Genomic DNA, 20,656 nt, shown 5'->3' with positions numbered 1-20,656 from the left:
GGGAGTAATATAATATTTTATAAAGAAAAATAAATTGTAATAAGTCATAAATTACCGTTGGAGTAATTTTCATACACTGGTCCTTGAAATTAAAACAGTTTGAGAACAACTGTGCTCCACTAAATGGAGCAGAGCCTTAGTTACGACCAGGCTACACTGGGCACGGAATTCGCTCCGCTCCATTCGCGGAGCGGAGTCCGCGGGAGTCCACAATGGTATGCTGCCACTATAATCAATGGAACCCGGCTACAATGAGCGCACGTGCTCTATTCTTCCATGTGTATGCGGGGGTTACCCAGCCCTTCGACTTGCCTTCATTGTCACAATACGAGGCAGGAGGTTTTCGGACCCAAGTACAGGACAGAGGCAGAGAGGCAAAGTAGTGGAATTGCAGACATGTGACATAAAACAATGATCTGACAAAGGAAATGACAAAACCAGAGGAGTATAAATACACAAAGACACAGGTGAACTCAACAGATAATCAACACAATGATTGGCTAAAAGACTAACAAGACAAGGTGGAAACACTAGGGTAATCAGGGTACTGGTGAGACAACACAGGTAACATGAGCAACACAGGAAACACTAACAGACTGCAAAATAAAAGCACACAAGTGTAAAGTAAAACCAAAACCAAGAACAAGGAACACTAGAAAAACATAACACGTCACGGACCGTGACATTCATAGGCAAAGAAACAGTAAATACGGAACTCCCCACGGAACGGACAAATTGTCGATGGAGCCACCTAGCTGCTTCCGTTCCGCTCTGCCCATGGGTACGGTTCTGTTCCATCCCCAGTGTAGCCCCCCTCCCAAATTTAGCATAAGTGGTAACAAGTAAGGAAGAGGAAGTAAGTAAGAGGTCCAATTACTTTCCAATATGGCTGCTGTGCATAGAGCCAGCCATCAGCTGACAGATAGGAGCTTAACACAATGCTCAATTAAGTGTACAGTCTGTATATTGTAATGCATGTATAAGAATTATTATTATTTTATCTCATGTTTAAACATGAATTAATTTGTCTTATCCGTGACCTGTAGCCAGGCTGCAGAAAACTCAAAGTCTCAAAAAACCAGCCATTCTGCCACGCATGCTCCTACCTCTTGTTCTGCTCATAGTCCAGAGGCTGGGCGATGAAGATAGTGCCCACTTCAGGTTCCACATCAAACACCCCTCCTGTGTTCCCTGATGTTATCTGGTAACGCAGCTTAGCATTCGCACCTGAAGAGGAGGAGAGGAGACGGGAGTCGTGACTGATGAATGGATGCGGGCGTGTACCTATCCGTTAGATGCCGTGCGGTGGGTTAGCAGGGTTAATGTGCTGAGCTTGAAAGAGCTGAGCGAAGGGAGCATGGTTGGAGCCACGCTGCATGGCCCCACACAGGGCAGACGCTTATCTCTGGGTTTTTTCTGTGACGTGAAACAGATTGGGTGAACAAGTTTAGCACCAAGTACTCCCTCCTGGACGGGATGACAGTACCATTACTGGAGCTTTCCTGCAATCTATATCTGTTGATTGATAGCATCAGGTGCAGCTTTCATCAGCAGAGGGGCAGCCGGTGTCATCTTTGTTTAATCTTTTGGTACGAAGAGGCCACAGAAACATTGTAGCCAGTAGCCACTCATTTGCTGTGGTGGCAGTGGTGGAAAAAAGTACTCACATTCTTTACTAAAGTAAAAGTATCAATACTGAAATATAGAAATAATCTGTTACAACAAGTAAAAGTCTGGAATTCAAAATTTACTTGAGTAAAAGTACAAAAGTATTGGCATCAGAATGTACTTAAAAGTACGGAAAGTAAAAGTACTCATTATGCAGAATGTCCCAAGTTTTCAAATGTATAAAATCTTGTAGCTTGTAGATCGGCTGTTTTATATAGATTTTTATAATGAAGCGGTTAATGTACAGTATATGTTTTGTAATAATAATCCAAATCTACAGAGTAACTAGTAACTAAAGTTTTCAAGTAAATGAAGTGGAGTAAATGTACAATATTTTGGTCCAAGATGTAGTGGAGTAGAAGTAAAAGTAGGCCTAATGGAAATTGGAAAAGTACCTCAGCATGTTACTTCAGTATAGTACTTGAGTAAATGTACTTAGATACTTTCCACCACTGACAGATCCTCAGTACGGTTTGAAATATTAATTGAAATCATAATGATGTCATTAGTTCACTAGTTCATCCTATATGCTCTTTATTGCAAGAGACTTGCACTGATGTTGCGACAATGATTGTGACAATCATGTAGGTGAACTGAATTTAACACTTCAATTAAAAAGACAAACACAAGTGTTTCATCACGACACACAGATCACACAGTCTGATCTAATGAGAAACTACATTTTACCGTGACAATCCACTAACAACACCTCAATATGTTAACTTTAACACAAGAATTCATGGTGTTTAATTACCTGATTGTACACTTGTAATAATCTTTTTTCACTGACTTATTTGGTTTAATTAGCATTTCCATAAAAGGAAGGAGCAATTTATCCGCAATTGAATTTTGTCTATCCAGTCTATCTAGTCAATATTTTTCATTGAATAATTAATGCTTCATTATAGCAGGGGTCCACAATTTGTACTGCTAAGCATCCGTGCCCTGTCGCCAAACTGTCCCTCCCTACCTCAATTAATCTCTGTCTCTCGTTATTCCAAGCAGGCTTAATAAAGTCTATTAGACTCTGATCAACAAAACGATTCCCCTTCAATGCAATTACCGGCAGGGTACAGATCCTAGGACTGCATTTTAATCTACACTGCATCCGCCACCCATTGCACTCATATGAGAGAGGAGGGAGAAACCTCAGAAGACAAGACAAGATTCGCAGCTTATTAACGAGATGAAAGTAGAGGAAGCGGAGCACGGAACACACTAATCCCGACCGTTTTGTACCGTCTGTCTATGTTGGCATTTCCAATGAGGCATAAGGGGATAAACGCTCTGTGTATCCCCCATCCCTCTGCACTCTCTGTGTGTGTGTTTTGTATCCTGTCTTCCCTAACACCCCCCATCCCTCTGCACTCTCTGTGTGTGTGTTTTGGAACACCCCCCCCATCCCTCTGCACTCTCTGTGTGTGTGTGTGTTTTGTATCCTGTCTTCCCTAACACCCCCCATCCCTCTGCACTCTCTGTGTGTGTGTGTTTTGTATCCTGTCTTCCCTAACACCCCCCATCCCTCTGCACTCTCTGTGTGTGTGTTTTGGAACACCCCCCCCATCCCTCTGCACTCTCTGTGTGTGTGTTTTGGAACACCCCCCCCATCCCTCTGCACTCTCTGTGTGTGTGTTTTGGAACACCCCCCCATCCCTCTGCACTCTCTGTGTGTGTGTTTTGGAACACCCCCCCATCCCTCTGCACTCTCTGTGTGTGTGTTTTGGAACACCCCCCCATCCCTCTGCACTGTGTGTGTGTTTTGGAAAACTGCTGAGACCCATAGGAGACGGGGGGGGGGGGAGACAGGGGGAAGGAGGGGGCAGTAGTAGAAGCACAGGGAGTAGAAGAACAACAAATAAAACAAACAAACAAATGATGAGTAAATGGGTGTTTTTTGCCCCAGCTGTACTCCCTTTAAAAGCTGCACCCGTCTCAATGGGTACTTTACAAAAGCTCTTATGCTGACAAGAAGAGAACAGAGGGGGAGATGAAGAGGTAATGAGTTAAAAAGTCTATTAGACTCAAAGAAACAGAGAGGGGGGAGAAATAGAAAAGAAATAATGTCGGCCTTAGGATGCCACAAACATTTCCTTCACTTGATGAATTGCATGTAAGAGAGATCTTCTCTCCCTCCTGCCTGCTCTGTTCAAACAGAAGCATATGAGAGTGCCACTATGCTGCTGGAGCACGACATTTAAATCTCTTATAGATATGTCAAAGTAGATTTATCTTCACATTTTCCGCAACACCCCCCCCCCCCCCCCCCCCCCCCCCCCGCTCTTCATCGGTAGCAATGACCCATTTTGAGGACAGACCCTTTTGCCTCAGACAGTGCCATCCCATGTCCTTTGTGCGACACCACATGTGGTTGTAGATGGGGGAATTTGTATTTTTGAGTGGTGCAACCACTCCAAGGAACAGCTTTGTCCGTGTTCACCTATGTATGTATGAGCATCATATAATGAGTACCAGTAGGGGTGCTGTTGCCTGCTAATGAGAGAGAGAGAGAGAGAGAGAGAGAGAGAGAGAGAGAGGAGGAGGAGGTTGGGGGGGGAGAGAGAGAGAGGGGAGTTGCACCACTCGGTTCACACGGGTGTGATTTTTCATTTACATACATACATTTACACTACACACACACACACACACACACACACAGCAGGATGACTGCTCGAGAAGGCATCTGGGATGTGCGAGCGAGCGAGCGCACACACACACACACACACACACACACACACACACACACACACACACACACACACACACACACATGCGTGTGTGTGTGTGTGTGTGTGTGTGAGAGAGAGAGAGAGAGAGAGAGAGAGAGAACAGTACTGTACAGTATGTGATGTGTGCTCTTGCGGGGTGCAGAGAGGGTGATTCATCACAGTGAGGGGTGAGGTGTACAGAACTGCTCTCCAGTATGATGAATGGCTCATAATATGCAGCTCCGCCTCCCTCTCCTCCTCTCTTCTATTTCTCTCTCTCTCGCACGCGCACACACACACACACACACACATTCACGTGCACACGCGCGCACACACATGCAGACAACCTCATTCTCCACTTCTCAGTAAAAGAGTCCACCAAATCTTCTTGCCTCCCCACAAATGAGAAGAAATGATCTGCCTGCCTGCACACGATAGACCTGTCACACAACCTCCCTGTGTGCGAGTGTGCACTGCATGCATGCATGCATGAGTTAGTTTGTACCATGTGAATTTGCATGTTGTCTGATCACTGGGAGAACTGTTGGGAAGGAGTAAGTAGACAGTGTGGCCTCATACAGAATATACAGACAGAACAGGCGCTCGGGTGGCACAGTGGACACGTGCCTGCCCGGCTGCCCACCACCACGGGGAGGTTACGGATTCAAATCCACTGTGTCTACACAAACACAACTGGCCAATTGGGGAGGGAACCCGGGCGGAGTAGGTGATAATTGTCACTGCACGCAATCCCACAGGCTGGGGCGGTATCTGTCAGCAGGGAGTGATGGAAGTATAGGACGAAGGCTCTACCCCCTCCCGGTGGGGGCTCCTCGCTGGTCTGTGAGTCAGTCAGTATAGGATACAACAGCAGTGATAACACAGAAATGTGTGACCAGATTTGACTGAGAGCCTGCCATCGCGCAAATTCCAGCTTTTCACCAGAGGAGACTTTTTTCTTTTTTTTTTGCCAAAAAAATGAGTTAATAGCACAGGCAGACTCTTCACATACTAGAGCATGTCTGAAATAAGTGTCAGAGCTGAAATCGACATGTAAATATGAAATAAATGATGTAGCTAGGTGTGATGTTAGAGACCACAGAAGTGAACATTTCAAGCCCGTTTTCTCAACTCGCTGTTTTCTGTAAGACTGGTGGGTCAAACTGAACAACCAATATGTCAATTTGAAGCTATGATTCCCTGCTTTCATATGACATGAAAGAAAAACTAAAATTCAAAAAGATCCAATGGCAGTCCCTCAGTCACACACACCATCCAGACCATCTTTGCACCAATAAACTGGGAGCCTCAAGCCCACCACACACCGGCTGCGTCCCCCGCGCATCGCCGCGCGGCGGACACAGCCGCCTCCATTATTTTCAATGAACTTATCGCACACCGGCTGCGTCCGACGCGCGCTGGCGCGCGGTCACGCCTCGCCTGCCGCGCCGATGCACCGCTGTTCTATTTTCCAGGCGTTGCCGCGCGGCCTCCACCCGGCTATCCGTGGGTGTGGCAATGGAATAGTCAACAAAACTCCCCAGCCGCGTGGTAGCGCGCCGCGTCCTGTTGGTGTTGCCGTGCGGCTATGGCGTGCGGCAATACTGTGCCGCGGCGGTCGCAGACGGTGTGTGTCGGGCTTCATTTGTTCCCCCTGCTCAGCTTTGATCTCACTGGTGTGGGGGTGATTTTAGAGGTTAGACTACAGGGGAAATCATCAAACACTGCATGTGATCTACAGTGTGCTGGATGGAGGCGAGTAGTTTACAACACTTTCTCGGGTGTTAAAAAAGGCTGCAGTAAAAGCGATTTATGAGTCCGCCACACATAAAAACCCACGCAAGATAATAATAACGCACAGCGGTGTATGTTTTATCGAACGCGAAAATACGACTACACAAGACGATAGATGGCACCACAGCGATGGTTGTTAATCACCAGTACCAATTGTGAGGGCAATATCTATATATCGGTATGTGTAGATTCTAGATCTGCAATTTTTGAAAGCGTGAAAATGTGGCGCAAACCTTTGAATATATAATATTTCAGAACAAGTTTTTACTCAAACTGTTGCTTCTGGGGGGGAAGGGGGGGGTCCCTGGAACAACATATTCTTAGATGGGGGTTGGCGGCCAATTACATGGTGGTCCTTGACATGAAAATGTTTGAGAACCACTGACATAGAAACATAGGTATTTCAGAAAACTGTCAGGATGTATAGAAGACATTTTGTAGAATCGACTTCAGGTCTAAATGGGTTAAACAAATGTGGATTCACAAAGAAAATACATACAAATATCAACTTTCCTAAAACCAGTACCTTTACTCAAGTACAGGACTTAAGTACAATTTTGTGGTACAGTATGTGTACTTTACTTGAGTATTTCTCATACCTTTACATCTACTATATCGTAGTTTTACTGCACTACAATTATTTGAAAACTTTAGCTAGTAGTTATTTTGTTTTGATTAGTATTACAAAACAGATTAACCACTTCAGCCCTACATTTCGGCCATTTGAAAAAAGACAATCTACAACCACACAATTGCTTGTAGATCTGCTATTTTCAAATGATTTTTATACATTTGGAATTCTGGACTTTTGCTTGAAATTTCATAAATAAATATCTAAGAAATGTCATAAATTAGTGACGCATTGTGAACTTTAATTCAATTGTTTTACTGAAGTAAAACAATTGAGTACTTTTTCGTGCACATGAGACTGATTTTAAATTGTATTAACCTGCACAAGGAAGCATTTCTGCCTCCTCAAAGTGCCAGCAGTGCCACCACTGCATATGTAGTTTATGTACGTATATTGAACTTTCTGTATTTTTGTCTACGGCTTCCTGCTACGTACAGAGACCTGTTCTGTACTATGTGTTCCCTTTCTCGCTATATATTCTCTCTTCCCTATTCTAAAACTCTTCCTATCGCGCCAACACTGAGTGCTCATCCAAGCAAGAACTTCACCCACATCTTTCACACCTGTTATTGGGTGATGTACGTGACAATGAAGCCGATTCCGCTGCACGACTCACTCACCCTCGTCTCCGTCGTTAGCGCTGACAGTCAGGATGGGGAAGCCCACGTCAGCGTCCTCATCCACCGCCACTTCATAGGCCGCCTGAGCAAACGCCGGCTTGTTATCGTTCACATCGCTGATGAAAACACGCACATATGCCGTGTCTGACAGGCAGGGAAAAAGACAAGAGAGGAGATGTGGGGGAGGGAGGGGGGTAACACCAGAGAGACACATGGAAAAGAGAAAAGCGAGAGATTAGAGAAAGGAGATAGGAAAATATATAATAAAAAAACATGAGGCTGTTCTTATTCTGTCAGCCTGAACATGCACATTTGTCTGTCAATCCCTCCCCCCCAACCCCGTCGCCATGCACGCTCGCACACACACACACACACACACACACACGCGCACACACACACACACACACACACACACACACACACACACACACACACACACACACACACACACACACACACACCCCAGCAGACACGTATATAGCTCAAGTATTAGATAGGCAAGTGCAAAGGACGCACGCACGCATGCACGCACGCACGCACGCAACACACACACACACACACACACACACACACACACACACACACACACACACACACACACACACACACACACACACACACAGTCACACACACCAGCAGACAACAAAGATGACTTCCACGTGGACATTATTTATCATTTCATGAATCAGTCTCTATCACGTCCTTAATCTCTCTATGCCTCTCTCATTCTAATCCTCGTGGGCGTCTGAGTTTTTCTTCTTCTTTCAAACGGAGGAAAACCCTGAGCAGAGCTTGGCAGTAAAAGCACCCCGGGGTGAGAGGTGTAAAGGGGATTGCTCAAAGAAAGGAGAGAGAGAGAGGCGAGATAGGGGCGAACCAATATGATATGCTCCCTTTGATATTGGAATCAAAAGGAACATCATTTGCAATACTCTCTCTCCGAGATGAGATAAATTATTTAAGCCGGGTAGCGAGGTAGGCTTACAGTTTGTTGCACACCACAGATCGCAAGCAAACGCAGCCCTCAGAGTACTAAGAAAACAAGTCACAGCCGCCCAGAATTCAACGTGTTCAGAATGCAGCACGGAGAGAGAGAGAGAGAGAGAGAGAGAGAGAGAGAGAGAGAGAGAGAGAGAGAGAGAGCAGGGGAGTCTTTGGGGGCAAACACCACCCCACATTTAACTTTATATGTGCAGATTAATCTGATTCTGATTCCATGATGTTTTTGACGGAGTGAGAGAGAGATGGAGGGATGACATCAACAGATCTGATGAAGGGATGACATCAACAGATCAACAGATTTGAACTGTGACAGCCCGTCCGTCCGTGGATCCTTCATTTGTCCATGCAATATGTCGTGGTTGAATCCTTTCCCTCCATGTTTCTATCATGACCAAGGCCTCTACAGTGGCCAAAAGTGACTGTTTTACCATTGCTTCTGCCCCTACCTTGCCTTGCTCCTATTCCCCCTCAGCCAATCTCCTACTCTCCCTTCTACCTGAGGTCAAGAGTCTGAATGCTCTGAGTGCAGTCACCTGTGAGGACCAGCTGAAATCTCACCTCTTCAGACTCCACCTTAGCCCGTAGCACTTGACCTAGCCAGTCGACGACCTTGCAGGAGTGTGCAAAGTCTAAACTTATGTAATTTAGATATCATATTGTGTAGACATAGCACTCTAGTGTATATTCAGTTTTATTGTACAGCTATTCTACTGTTAGACAGATGTCATTAGGTTATTAGCTGATCCTGATATAACATTTTTATGTATTTGATGTATTACTATGTGACTGTGTTGGTCTTGCTTACTGTAAATCGGTCTGGATTAAGCCTAAATTGCCTAAATTGTAAATTCCTCAATTTTAATTTAAACATTCACGACCCTATTTTGGTCAGACAGACTTTGACATTTTCTAAACTGGAGCAGGGCGGAGTACACACACAATGAAATGTGGGTTGGGGTGGTTTTAATCATGACCAATTAAATGATCACTTTTCGTTACCTCTAAGAGCAGTGCACTTTGCTCAGTACAAGGGCATGATGTAATAATGTCATGGAAGAAAAGGCTTGGGAACGTAATTTCTCCTCAGAACAAACTTGATGTCCTTGAGTGGGAGGTGCAGAGTCATCATCAACAACAAATCTGCAGAACTCCAAGCAGACTGCTAAGAGCAGACATGTCAAAATGACAAATGCAGCTAATGCATGTAATACTGGTCGTGGTTGTGAGAAGCGTTACTCAGTGTAAATCTCTGTTCATATTAAGCCCAATTCGTATTCAGCAACTATACGTGGCAGGCGTCTGCACAATGACTGCTGAGCAGACCGATGCGACCTGATGCACAATTATTTTCATTTTTTTTGCTCGATACAGGCATTTAGCTATCGTTGCATGTGAGTTAGGATACAAAAACACATTCAAATATGTTTTCCATTTAGAAGGATTTGCCAAATTGAAAAGCATTGGCAAGCATCCTATTAAATGAAGAAAACGATGTCTTGATTGTTTTTCTCCTCAGTGGGTTTAACAATCAATCTCTCCATCTCTCTCTCTCAGTCAATCAATCACACTTCCTGCATCATGTCTTGTAGAGAGTAAGGAAGCTGATTCTTCACTTTTCACAAATTTAAGCTTAATTTTTTTCTCTGGGACCTGTAATGATTATTGTGTTCCCCACAAGCTATGGGATCTCCAGTCATAGTCCCATGGAACTGGTTTCTACAGTTCACATACACACAACGCCATGGAGACATGGGAATCAACGGTGCACAGTTATAAAGGACTTTGATTTAAATGCATGACAAGCAGCAGAGCCAGTAAGGCCGTTGTTGTTGTGTACAGTCAATAAAGGGCTGAAGGTTTAATTACACAATGGGGTCGGCAAGAACGCACAGTGGCACTCAGCACGCTACAGTGACATAACGACCAATTGGCGGATGGGGGACATTTTATGCAGTTATGTGGCCACTTCTCATGCATTTTTCACCGTACTGAGGCTATGGGATCGGTAGTCTCTGTTCCAAGTCTGCACGTAGTTCGGATATGCACAGTTTGGGTGTGACTCGAAACATAATAAAGCAGGGTTGTGTGATCTCTTCAGCGTTTATCTCAGGGCGTAGCTCCACCAACTGAAGTGGGACAAAAAAGCAATGGAAGAGCGTGTTCTCACTATAGAGCGTCGCAGTCCCACGCCCTTTCATGACGACGCCAGGCCCAGGAAATTAGACGTCTTTAAATAAATGATTTTCACCGGATACAGGGTAGTTTCCCTGGTTGGACGTAGCGCGTGGGAGGAACACGGTATTTGAACCAGTTCCTTTCCCCTCCGTCAGACGCACCGGCTGGCCAAGGGGAGTCAGTATAGAGACCAGGATTACTGCATGTTCTAGCGTACCTACGCTAGTTGACATGGGGGTAATATGCAAAATCCACACAGGAAGGCCCTTTCCGTACAAGGCCCGTGTATGGGCACTGATGATGCGGAGGAGAGAACACGCCCCCAAAGAACACAGGAATGGATCCATTTGTGTCTGTTTTTTTAACCACTGGAAGTCAAATTAACAGAGATAATTTTACTGTGTAGCTTTGTCAGTGCGAAGGTTGACACACAAAGCCATTGGTTTGAGGTCCAATTCTGTAACCTAACCAAATCCACTTCTTCTGTCACCCATATCAAAACAACGACCTACCTGTACAATGTGTGTTTACAGACTTGTATTAGTGCAGGGCAGGCACAAAGCATTATGTGTGTCCTTGTGCTTCTCTAGCTGAGCAGATGTCAACAAGGCTTTGCTTTCAAATTATGTGTTTGTGCACAAATATGAAATGTGTGTGCGTGCGTGCGTGCGTGCGTGCGTGCGTGCGTGCGTGCGTGTGTGTGTGTGTGTGTGTGTGTTTGTGTGTGTGTGTGTTGTGTTTGCATTATGTGTGCGTAAATCCTTATCCAACATTCATAAAATACATAAATAAAATGAATGAAATCCCACAGACCATCTTCACCTTGGGCCCCACACACGCTGTCACACAAATCATAATAAGCAAAACGTGGAGAGACTGTCCATTAATATATTCCATATTATTCATGAATATAGTTTCTTCTGCTTCATCAATGCCTTGGCTGTCTCTCTCTCTATTAAACGTTGGGACACGGATGCTTGGGCCGTAAAAGATCTGCAGTGTTCATTTACCTACTGGCACACTCGCAGAGCACTGAGGATTTTAATGTGTGCATGCATTAATCTGGCAGGAGGTGACAAGAAGAAATGGCCTGGAGTCCTCAGAGAAAGCGAGGAGCAGATGTGTTTATGCGTGTGAGAGGGAGGGAGAGAGAGAGAGAGAGAGAGAGAGAGCTTATGGCTGCCGCTCCCCTCAATGAAGACTCTTAAATGAACCCTAAATGACATCTAGAGACCAGCTGTCTAAAAGCTACAGTATATCTGCTCCTCTGTCTCCACTCCAATTGCCCTTATTTCTAATTCCAATGTGACCCGTACCATGAGTAGGCATATTCAATTACAATCCAGTCCTTGTCATTAAAAGCACTGCTAGCATCTAGGGAATTGGAATTCGTTCTGTAGACTTCATCTATATAAGCAAATACTTGTTATAATAATCCATTAACCACTCTTATTCCACAATGGGCTGACCTCGTCATTAGATGATATTATGAATCTGTAATTGAATAGATGACCCTGAGCATGGTCATATCATATACAGCCATATTTACCACACATAATATTGTTCGCCTTACTGAATATGTACACATGGACCTGTACACGCACATAGACGCACGCACACGCACACGCACACAAACACACACACAGACCACAATCGGACTCTGCTGCAGTTAAACAGAAGCACACTGTGCCATACCAGAGTTGGGCTGTCCATGTTTCCCAGGCCGGGCAGACTCCCAGCCATCCACCGACTGGACCTCCAGCAGGTAGGAGCCTTTGGTTTCGCGGTCGAACACGGTCTCAGTGTAGAGGGAGCCCAGTTCTGGGTCCATGCGGAAGTACTGGTGGTCCCCGCTGCGGTCAGCCAGCAACGAGTAGGAGATCTGGTCAAAGCAAATGAAGTCAGAACCATAACAGAGGAACAACAGGAAACATCTAATTCAGAATGAGAGACATTCAATTGTCACTAAATTAATTAAATAATTCTCTGCCGCGCATGCACACCGCAGCCTTCAGTCGTACGTTTTATTTTGATTCACCCCAGTGAACCAGAAGTATAGTTATCATCATTATCAGTTATCATTATGGATCTGCCGCTGGATACTTTTGCTTTTATCATCGACGTCCTGTATAATGAATAAAAAAACGTAGCTAAAGATCGCGGTTATAATGGAAGTGGACATTTCATTGACCGACCGCAGTGGAAGCAAGCGTTGATTTGAAAACTTGTGAAATGGGATATTCTGCATAATAACTATTTTTACATTTGTTACTTTTAAGTACCACATTTTTTGATAACTTTTCCACCACCAATCAAAATCAAAATGATAAGTGGTGTGCCTGGAGAAGCAGATGCTCTCCACGAGTCTTGAGGACCTGAGACTGCTCCAGTCATCTTCTCTCTCAATTTCCTGTCTCTCTAAAACACTGTCCTGTTTAATAATGCTGAGAAGCAACTGAAAATAAATTGCTGTTCACCAGCCTGCAGCCTGTACAATTATATATTTCTCATTTGAACTGGACCACAGTATTTGTAAATGATGAAAGCCAAGGCATTCATTTCAGTCTTGAAAAAGAAAAGAGAACAAAAAGTCGAGTGCAGTACTTTCATCCGACGGAGCATTGGTCCGAACGACAACCTACCTCCTACCTCACCCTAACCCTAACCTCCCCCGGGGCAGACACCTAAACCTAACCGCAACCCTCTCCCGACCCGCAGTGCACCACTACCTCCTTCGGAGCAATGCTCTGTCGGATGATAGTATGCCTCCCCAAAAAGTCATACAATCTAATTGGTTTCAGTGACATCTGAATACTTTTTCAAGTTTGTGTGGAAATGTTCCTTCAGATATTTCCAAACCAAAATAAGTTTTAGTCTTACCTGTACACAAGATGTAATAATAAAGTACAATGTTGAACCTCGAACACTGATCATTTCCCAGTGCCTTCTAGTTCTGGCACAATCTTGCGCCACTGAACACAACATACCGGTGTGCTTTGTAAGGGCTTTTGTTTTAATGCTGTGCACACCTACCCTCTCTCTCTACAATGTAGTTGTTTTGCCTCAACTGTTAACCCCCAGAGTTGATCTGAGGAGGGGTTACAGTACAAGTGAGAAGCCGGTACTAAACTAGCGTGCTAGCGAGTTGTTCATATATAGATCTGCTATTATTGCTTTAGGGAGTTTTTCTTATAGAAATATATATATAGATAGATATAGATCTGCTGTTTTTGTTCTAACTTTGTTCCTCTGTTTTGTTCCTGCAGGCTCCCTCCACAAACCCAGCTCCACCGCTCCTTCCACCCGGCCCCCGGATTTCCAAAACCACCACTTCCAGGATTCCCCTCATGCTCCTAACAAACCACCCCTGACGTAAAGTCCACACTGGTGGAGCTACAGTACAACTCCACCAGTGTGCTTCCCTCTCCAGAGCAACATTAGTGACTTCCTCCCGAGACATTCCAAGGCCAATGAGTCAATGTGTTTCCTCCAAACTGCCTCGGGGTCTCCTCCCAGTGGGACGTGCCTCAAGGACCTCCCTAGGGAGATGCCCGAGGTTAAGTTGGCTCCTTTCCAGGCGAAGAAGCAGCAATTCTACTCCGAGTCTCTCTCAGGTGACTGAACTTCTCACCCTATCTCTAAGGGAGATGCCAGCCACCCGTCGAAGAAAACTAATTTTGGTTGTATTTGCGACCTTATTCTTTCAGTCATGACCCACACTTCATGACCATAGGTGTAGGAACGAAGATTGCTCGGTAGACAGGGAGCTTTGCCTTCTGGCTCAGCTCTCTTTTTGTCACAACAGTGCCTTCCCGAGCGTTTCTGAATATCTATATATAGCAGGTTTGATATTTGGCTCTCTCGCTGACTGGACTACAGTATGAACGGGTTTGCGCCAGCATCCCGAAAAGTTCTGTATTACAGCCAATGAGAGCACAGGACAGCTGTGCTCACAGACATAAAGTCTGTCTGTCTGTTTCAATAGATAATATAACCTTTATTCCTTGGGTAAATCCAGGTGTCATACATAATGCTAGCTATATTATCCATAATATTGCTGTTAAATAGTAATATAAAACAAATGTAGCCTATCGCGCCGAAGTCCTGACGTCACTCGCTCATCCCCTGGTTCATGGACGTTTTTCTCAATGGAGAATAACATGGGGTCATCTTGAAATTGTCTTATATAAGCATTGTGGTCCAAAAATAAACAAACTGCCTCAGCGATATTGTCGGGGAGGTGCCTCTGTATCGTTTATGACAGTCAGTCCCTCATATTTGATAGTCTCTAGCGAAAATGTAACTAATTCAGCAGCAGTAACATTAGCGTTTTAGATAATGTAGGCCACAATGTAAGCCAAAGTGTGAGAAAACCGCCAGCTACTTGTTAGATCATCTTGTTTAAAAAAGTATTAATTCATATCGCATCTTGCTCATTTCGGTATCAGTCATGACTCACATAACTCCCACATGACTCACATCTTCTATCCACATTATGTACGGTACACAGAACATCCTCTATATGTGGTTAATAAACTTGCCGTGTGTCACTACCTCGTTATCTTGCTCTCCGACCTCACTGCTCATTACGAATGAGTAATGACACCAAACTTTTATGATTACGGTACTAAACTACAAACTGGTATCACGCCTTTCCTTTAACCCACTCTGGACAAGAACCCCTTCTGGTGTTTTAAGCATTATGTCATACTTGAGCTATCGAAACATAGCTCAAACTCAAAGTGCGGCACTCGGTGCCACACTATGAGCTTGTAGATCTGTATTTTTTTTTGTTAAATCGTGAAATGTGGCGCAAATCATTGAATATATTCAGGGCGAACATTTTTTACTCAAATCCTTGCTTCTGGTGGGTTCCTGGAACAACATATTTTCAGATGGATGCAGGGGTAGACTGGCTACAGGACGTACCGGGCATATCCCCGGTGGGCCGCGACCGCAGGGGGCCGCTGAAGTTATGATATGATACAAAAAATAATATTAATAATTTAAAAAATGACAGGCAATAGGTGATGGTACCTAGACTCTGTCATTTCTGCTCACAAGCTCCGAAGGTTATTCCAGTTATGCTGTTGACACACACCTTCAAGTCCTACGTATGTCACACTTGATCCTGTAGGTTGGGCTGTACATCATCCGGAGGATCAGACCCTTAATTCCTCACTAAGCAGTCTGCCCAGGTCCTTCTCCAAGCCCCGGCCCTCAGTCATCTCTAGGCTTGACTGCTCCAACTCCCTCCCGTCAGCCTGCTCACCTAAACGCCTTCGATTGATCCAGAATGCCCCGTCACACCTATAAGCCTTCAATTATTAATAGACAACGTCTTCTTGTTCTGCACCAGGCGGGGTGCTTGTATAAGGTGTGCTTGTGTCTGTATACTGTTATCAATGTTTCTGGGTGTCTTTAATGTGATGTTACTCTTCTGAACCAACTTTGTCATTCTCTTCACTGGCTTGCAGTTGCTGCCTGCATCCGATTCAAAACACTTGTCCTACAGGTATAAGGCAATCAAGGCATGCAGGCCAGGGCAGGGCATGACCCACACCTTTACCCCTTCCCAAACTCTCCAGCTGGCAAAGGATGTCTGTCCCCACGTAGTCTCTCAAGCCAGACTATCTCTTCCACAATCTTCAAATTCTACAGAGAGTCCGGTAAAAGTTGAAGACAGGAAGCTGATCACCTCGCTCTACAGGCCAGAGGGGTATTCAAACTAATCACAACTCAGTGTTCAAATAAATGCACTTTAAAATACATGTACAATTTCCATTTCTGCTATACATCTAGCTTAGATGTATAGCAAAGAAAATCTGCACCAAAACTATAGTAAACTAATTTGGTTCACAGTCACGGTAGGACATATTTACATGACTGCACAGGCGACTCATTTTCAGAGCTAACGAACTACAGACGGGAGCATTTTCAAAATTGAGGAAGCTAGGACGTCTGTGTTGAGACTAGACTATTTGCTATGACACACTGGCCATCGCTCCAAGCATCCCAGACTCTTCTTCCTCCTGTCTCCCAAGCTGTGAAATGAACACAGTCAGGGCTACACACGAACTCCTTCAGACTAGTCTGCAGCTCAACCCTCTAGCACTCGTCTTTCCTTGCATGGCTATTTCTTTGATAGATGGATGTCATAGTAATACTGTGCAGATGTACTGTAGGTTGGTTACTTGTTCATGTTATGTTATTTATATAGTCATATGTTTGCTTTACAACACATTCTAATAATATTATATAGATAGCATGTTGTTTAGACAGATGCAGCATGCTATGTTTGATGTTTACCTGGTAACTTAGTTGCTTTTACCATTTACCATAAGTCCATGGGCCAGACATCTGTACCATTAGAGTGTGACAATACTATATACAGTAGGCTACTAAATTGCTTATAGGGTCAATACAAGTCAATTAATATACTGTATGACAAACTTTCTACAGGAGTATAGCTTTTCATAATTATTGAATATTTTTGTTATTTCCGACTATTTGAATAGTCATTGTTTCCAAAAAGCTTCGTGAGCAGTGGAGGCAATTAAGACACTATGTTGATTATTCTGTTCAAAATCCTAAAAGAAAATGTCACAGGTTTAAAAGCCAAAAACTGCGATCAGATGAAAAACACTACAGGTATAATTATTATGATTTCGAAAATGTAGTGTTCTGAGCTTGACATCATGCACTATTAATTGTTTTTCTACGTTTACCCTGTTGTTTGTCGATAAAGGTCCATGCCATTTACTTTGCACTTAGTAAATCACTCTGGATAAGAACATGTGGTAAATTCCTAAATTGTACATTGTAAATTTGCAATTATAATACATTGTATTATATATATTTCCATATTATATATTTATACTGTTGAAAATTGTATTTACTGTATACCTTCTTTCTATTGTATATTAACCTTATTGAAGCACCGTGAATAAACAACCGTTCACTTGCCAGCCTTGTTGCATCCTTTAGTTACCCCTAGACATATAAGGGAATGTAACATCAACAAACTGTAACTGTAAATAAAGTGAAAATTGCACTTATATACTTGAGTAAATATACTGCTACTCGCTGAGGATCTGCTATTTAAAAGAAACACAGCAACGTGAGTGGAAGTAATGTGTTGCCCAGAGCAGAAGACAGTCAAATCCTCACAGAGCGTTGTAACAGCAGGCGATAGCCTGACATATTTTCCGGGGAAGTGCGTTATCTGTCTACTATGGGACCCGGCAACTACTGGCGAAGAGGCGATAGTCAAAAAGTGGGGTGGAGGAACGTTGCCAGAAAACATGAAAATATGGTATCTTTGGACGACATCGTCCGGCAATAGTCAATAAAATGCATGTGTTGCTTTGTATACACTCCATACCACCAATAAGGACATAATGACAGCAGGAACGCCCACTAGGAGATTTGTATCGCCCAGAGTCGCCGTTGTTCTCCCACTGTTAAAACACACTGTCATTCTCTGAGTTAAATGAACACTCCATAATGTTCTTCTGAGCAGAGAGCCAGTCCATCCACACGTCTCACAGAAGGATATTATCTCAATGTGCTACTTTTAACTATGACGGTGTACAAAATGGACTCTGCTGTGTACAATAATCCCACTTGCGTAAGAGACACACACACACACACACACACACACACACACACACACAAACACGCTCGCGTCAGCCAAAAGAGATCTGGAGTAAACCAAAATGACGTACATATAGGGAAATTAAATATGAAAACTATGTTTTATTTAATTTACCAAAGAAAAAAAGATCACTCTGTGCTCAGATTGGAGGAAGTATATTGCCACTTTACATTGAAACTGGTCGCTATGTTGGGTTGGATGAAGAAGATCGAATCTGTCAAATGTGTCATCTCAATGAAATAGAGAATGAGTATCATTTTGTTTTGTATTGTCCCTTTTATGGGAGGGTCAAAGAAAAACTGTTTAATAATATAAACTATGATGATTTGATGGATTTAAATGATGCACAATTGATCAGCCGTTTATTTGTATATTCACTTAAATTGGCAAACTATCTAGAAAAAGCCTGGGACCTAAGGAAAAAAGCAATGTACAGCCAGTAAGGGCTGTTTTGTTTTGATTATTTTAGTTTTGTTGTACTCATGTAGAGTAGACGATCAGCATTACTGGTAACCAGTGTAAAAAGACGTGTATATCCGAATAATTGTAACTGTGTCTGTATGACAAGGTGTCATATGATCCTATGAGGGATGGGCCACGAGGTGGCATGACACACACACACACACACACACACACACACACACACACACACACACACACACACACACACACACACACACACACACACACATACATATATATATATCATTTGGTATGTTATTAAAATCTGGGCCCACTCCAAAAAGCACGGCAGTGGACCCCGGCCCAAAGGTTGGGAATGGCTGTCTGCTCTAATGGTATTATTTTGAAGTTGGGTAGAGAGGTCTTAGTGTAGAGGCACTTAGGAAAGTATGGATTTCCTGTCTGCTCCACAGAAGGCCAGGCTGAATTGATAAACATATGAGTTGAGAGGTGAAGAGGTGCACTCTGCCCAGCAGTGTGTGCATCTCTCCTAATCAGTTACCTCAATTGGGCACGCTGAAAGAGCAACACCATTTAGAAGAGAGATGTTTGTCAGTTTATCAGTGGTGGGAAAAGAACTGACATTTTGTACTTAAGTAAAGGTATTAATACCACAATCTAGAAAACACATTTTTGGCATCAAACTATTCTTAGTATCAAAACTAAAAGTACTCATTGTGCAGAATGTCCCATTTAAAAGTTCAAAATGTATAAAGAATATTTTGAAAATAGCTCAACTACAAGCGTGAACTAGTACTGTAGATCTGCTATTTTCAAATGACCAAAAAAAATACAGTATAAGGCTGAAGTGGTTAGTGTGTTTTGTAATAATAATTATCAAATGTATAATAATGTAAAATTATATACAGTACTTGAGTACATGTATGTACAGCATTTTCTTTCCAACATTCCGGATGTGCAAGTTTGCCTTTTTGTGTGTGCGTGAGTGCGTGCTCACCTTGCCATTAAGGCCCAGGTCCATGTCGTTTGCGGACACCTGGAAGACCTGAGTCCCTGATTCGGCCCCTTCTGTGACTGAGGCCTCGTAGATTGACGAGGTGAAGAAAGGAACATTGTCATTTACGTCTAGAGAAGGACAGAGAGAGCGAGAGAAGAAGTGTCAGGAATAATCATCTGTTTGACAAGCTGCTTCTGAACGTTAGTGAGTGTAGAACAGAGACAACCAGAATTAAGGTTTGGCATAATTGGCACAAGCAGTTGCAGGATAGTTGATTCAAGGCCAGAAGCATTTTATTAATGTGTAGAATAGCTCAACCCATTAAGTCTAATGCTAGTCCAGGAGCCATTTTTGTCGTCTTTTCTCATCACAAATGTCTAAATCTATGAATTACAGATTCCTTGAATCCATTATAGAGCTTCTCCTTCTAACCTCCCTGTGGAGGAGTTAAAAGGCTTTCTTATTAAGATAGATAATGGAAAATGAGGAGAGATGGAAAGGAAAGGGGGAGAGAGAGAGAGAGAGAGAGAGGGGTGGGCGGAGTGGAGGTCTGTACAAAGAAAACAATTCCGCAGGTTGTGTGTGTGTGTGTGCGTGCGTGTGTGCGTGCGTGCGTGCGTGCGTGCTCGTGCCTGGGAGGTTCAATGTGTGACCAGGGTATGCTGGGTAGGCAGCCAGGTCCATAGGCCATCAGCCAGCAGATACTGCAGTATTAAGTAGCGATGATGATGATGATGATGATGATGATGGGGAGTTAAGCCTGGTTAACAGCACTCAAACATCAAGGCAATCAAAAGGATGCCAGGTTAAAGAAACAGCATTCAGAAGCACTGTGACGATAGGGTGAGGGGTGACAACATCAAAGCAGCCCAAACCCTGAGCTGGAACAGTCGTGGTACTGTAGTTTAAAATGATCATGGCCGGTGGAGCTACACCAGGCCTTTCAAAGGGTGTGTGTGTTTTTTGGTCGAGCTACACCAGGCC

The 20,656-nt window shown here is 43.7% G+C and overlaps 1 protein-coding gene across 1 annotated transcript in view; it reads right to left on the bottom strand.

Moving 5' to 3' along the window:
- The window catches only part of LOC310877409 (neural-cadherin), a gene marked incomplete at both ends in the record, with an annotated part of 328,331 nt that overhangs the window by 145,867 nt on the left and 161,808 nt on the right, over positions 1-20,656 (bottom strand). The window contains 4 exons of the mRNA XM_083791243.1: positions 1,107-1,227; positions 7,419-7,562; positions 12,291-12,477; positions 19,673-19,800. Coding sequence (XP_083647369.1) covers positions 1,107-1,227; positions 7,419-7,562; positions 12,291-12,477; positions 19,673-19,800 — 580 coding nt within the window. The remainder of the gene's footprint in view (positions 1-1,106; positions 1,228-7,418; positions 7,563-12,290; positions 12,478-19,672; positions 19,801-20,656) is intronic.

This window comes from Protomyctophum parallelum (genome assembly GCF_964188405.1).
Source record: "Protomyctophum parallelum genome assembly, chromosome: 2".
NCBI classification, from domain to species: domain Eukaryota; kingdom Metazoa; phylum Chordata; class Actinopteri; order Myctophiformes; family Myctophidae; genus Protomyctophum; species Protomyctophum parallelum.
Note: the sequence above shows the minus strand (reverse complement) of the source record. Positions and strands in the feature narration are given on the sequence as shown.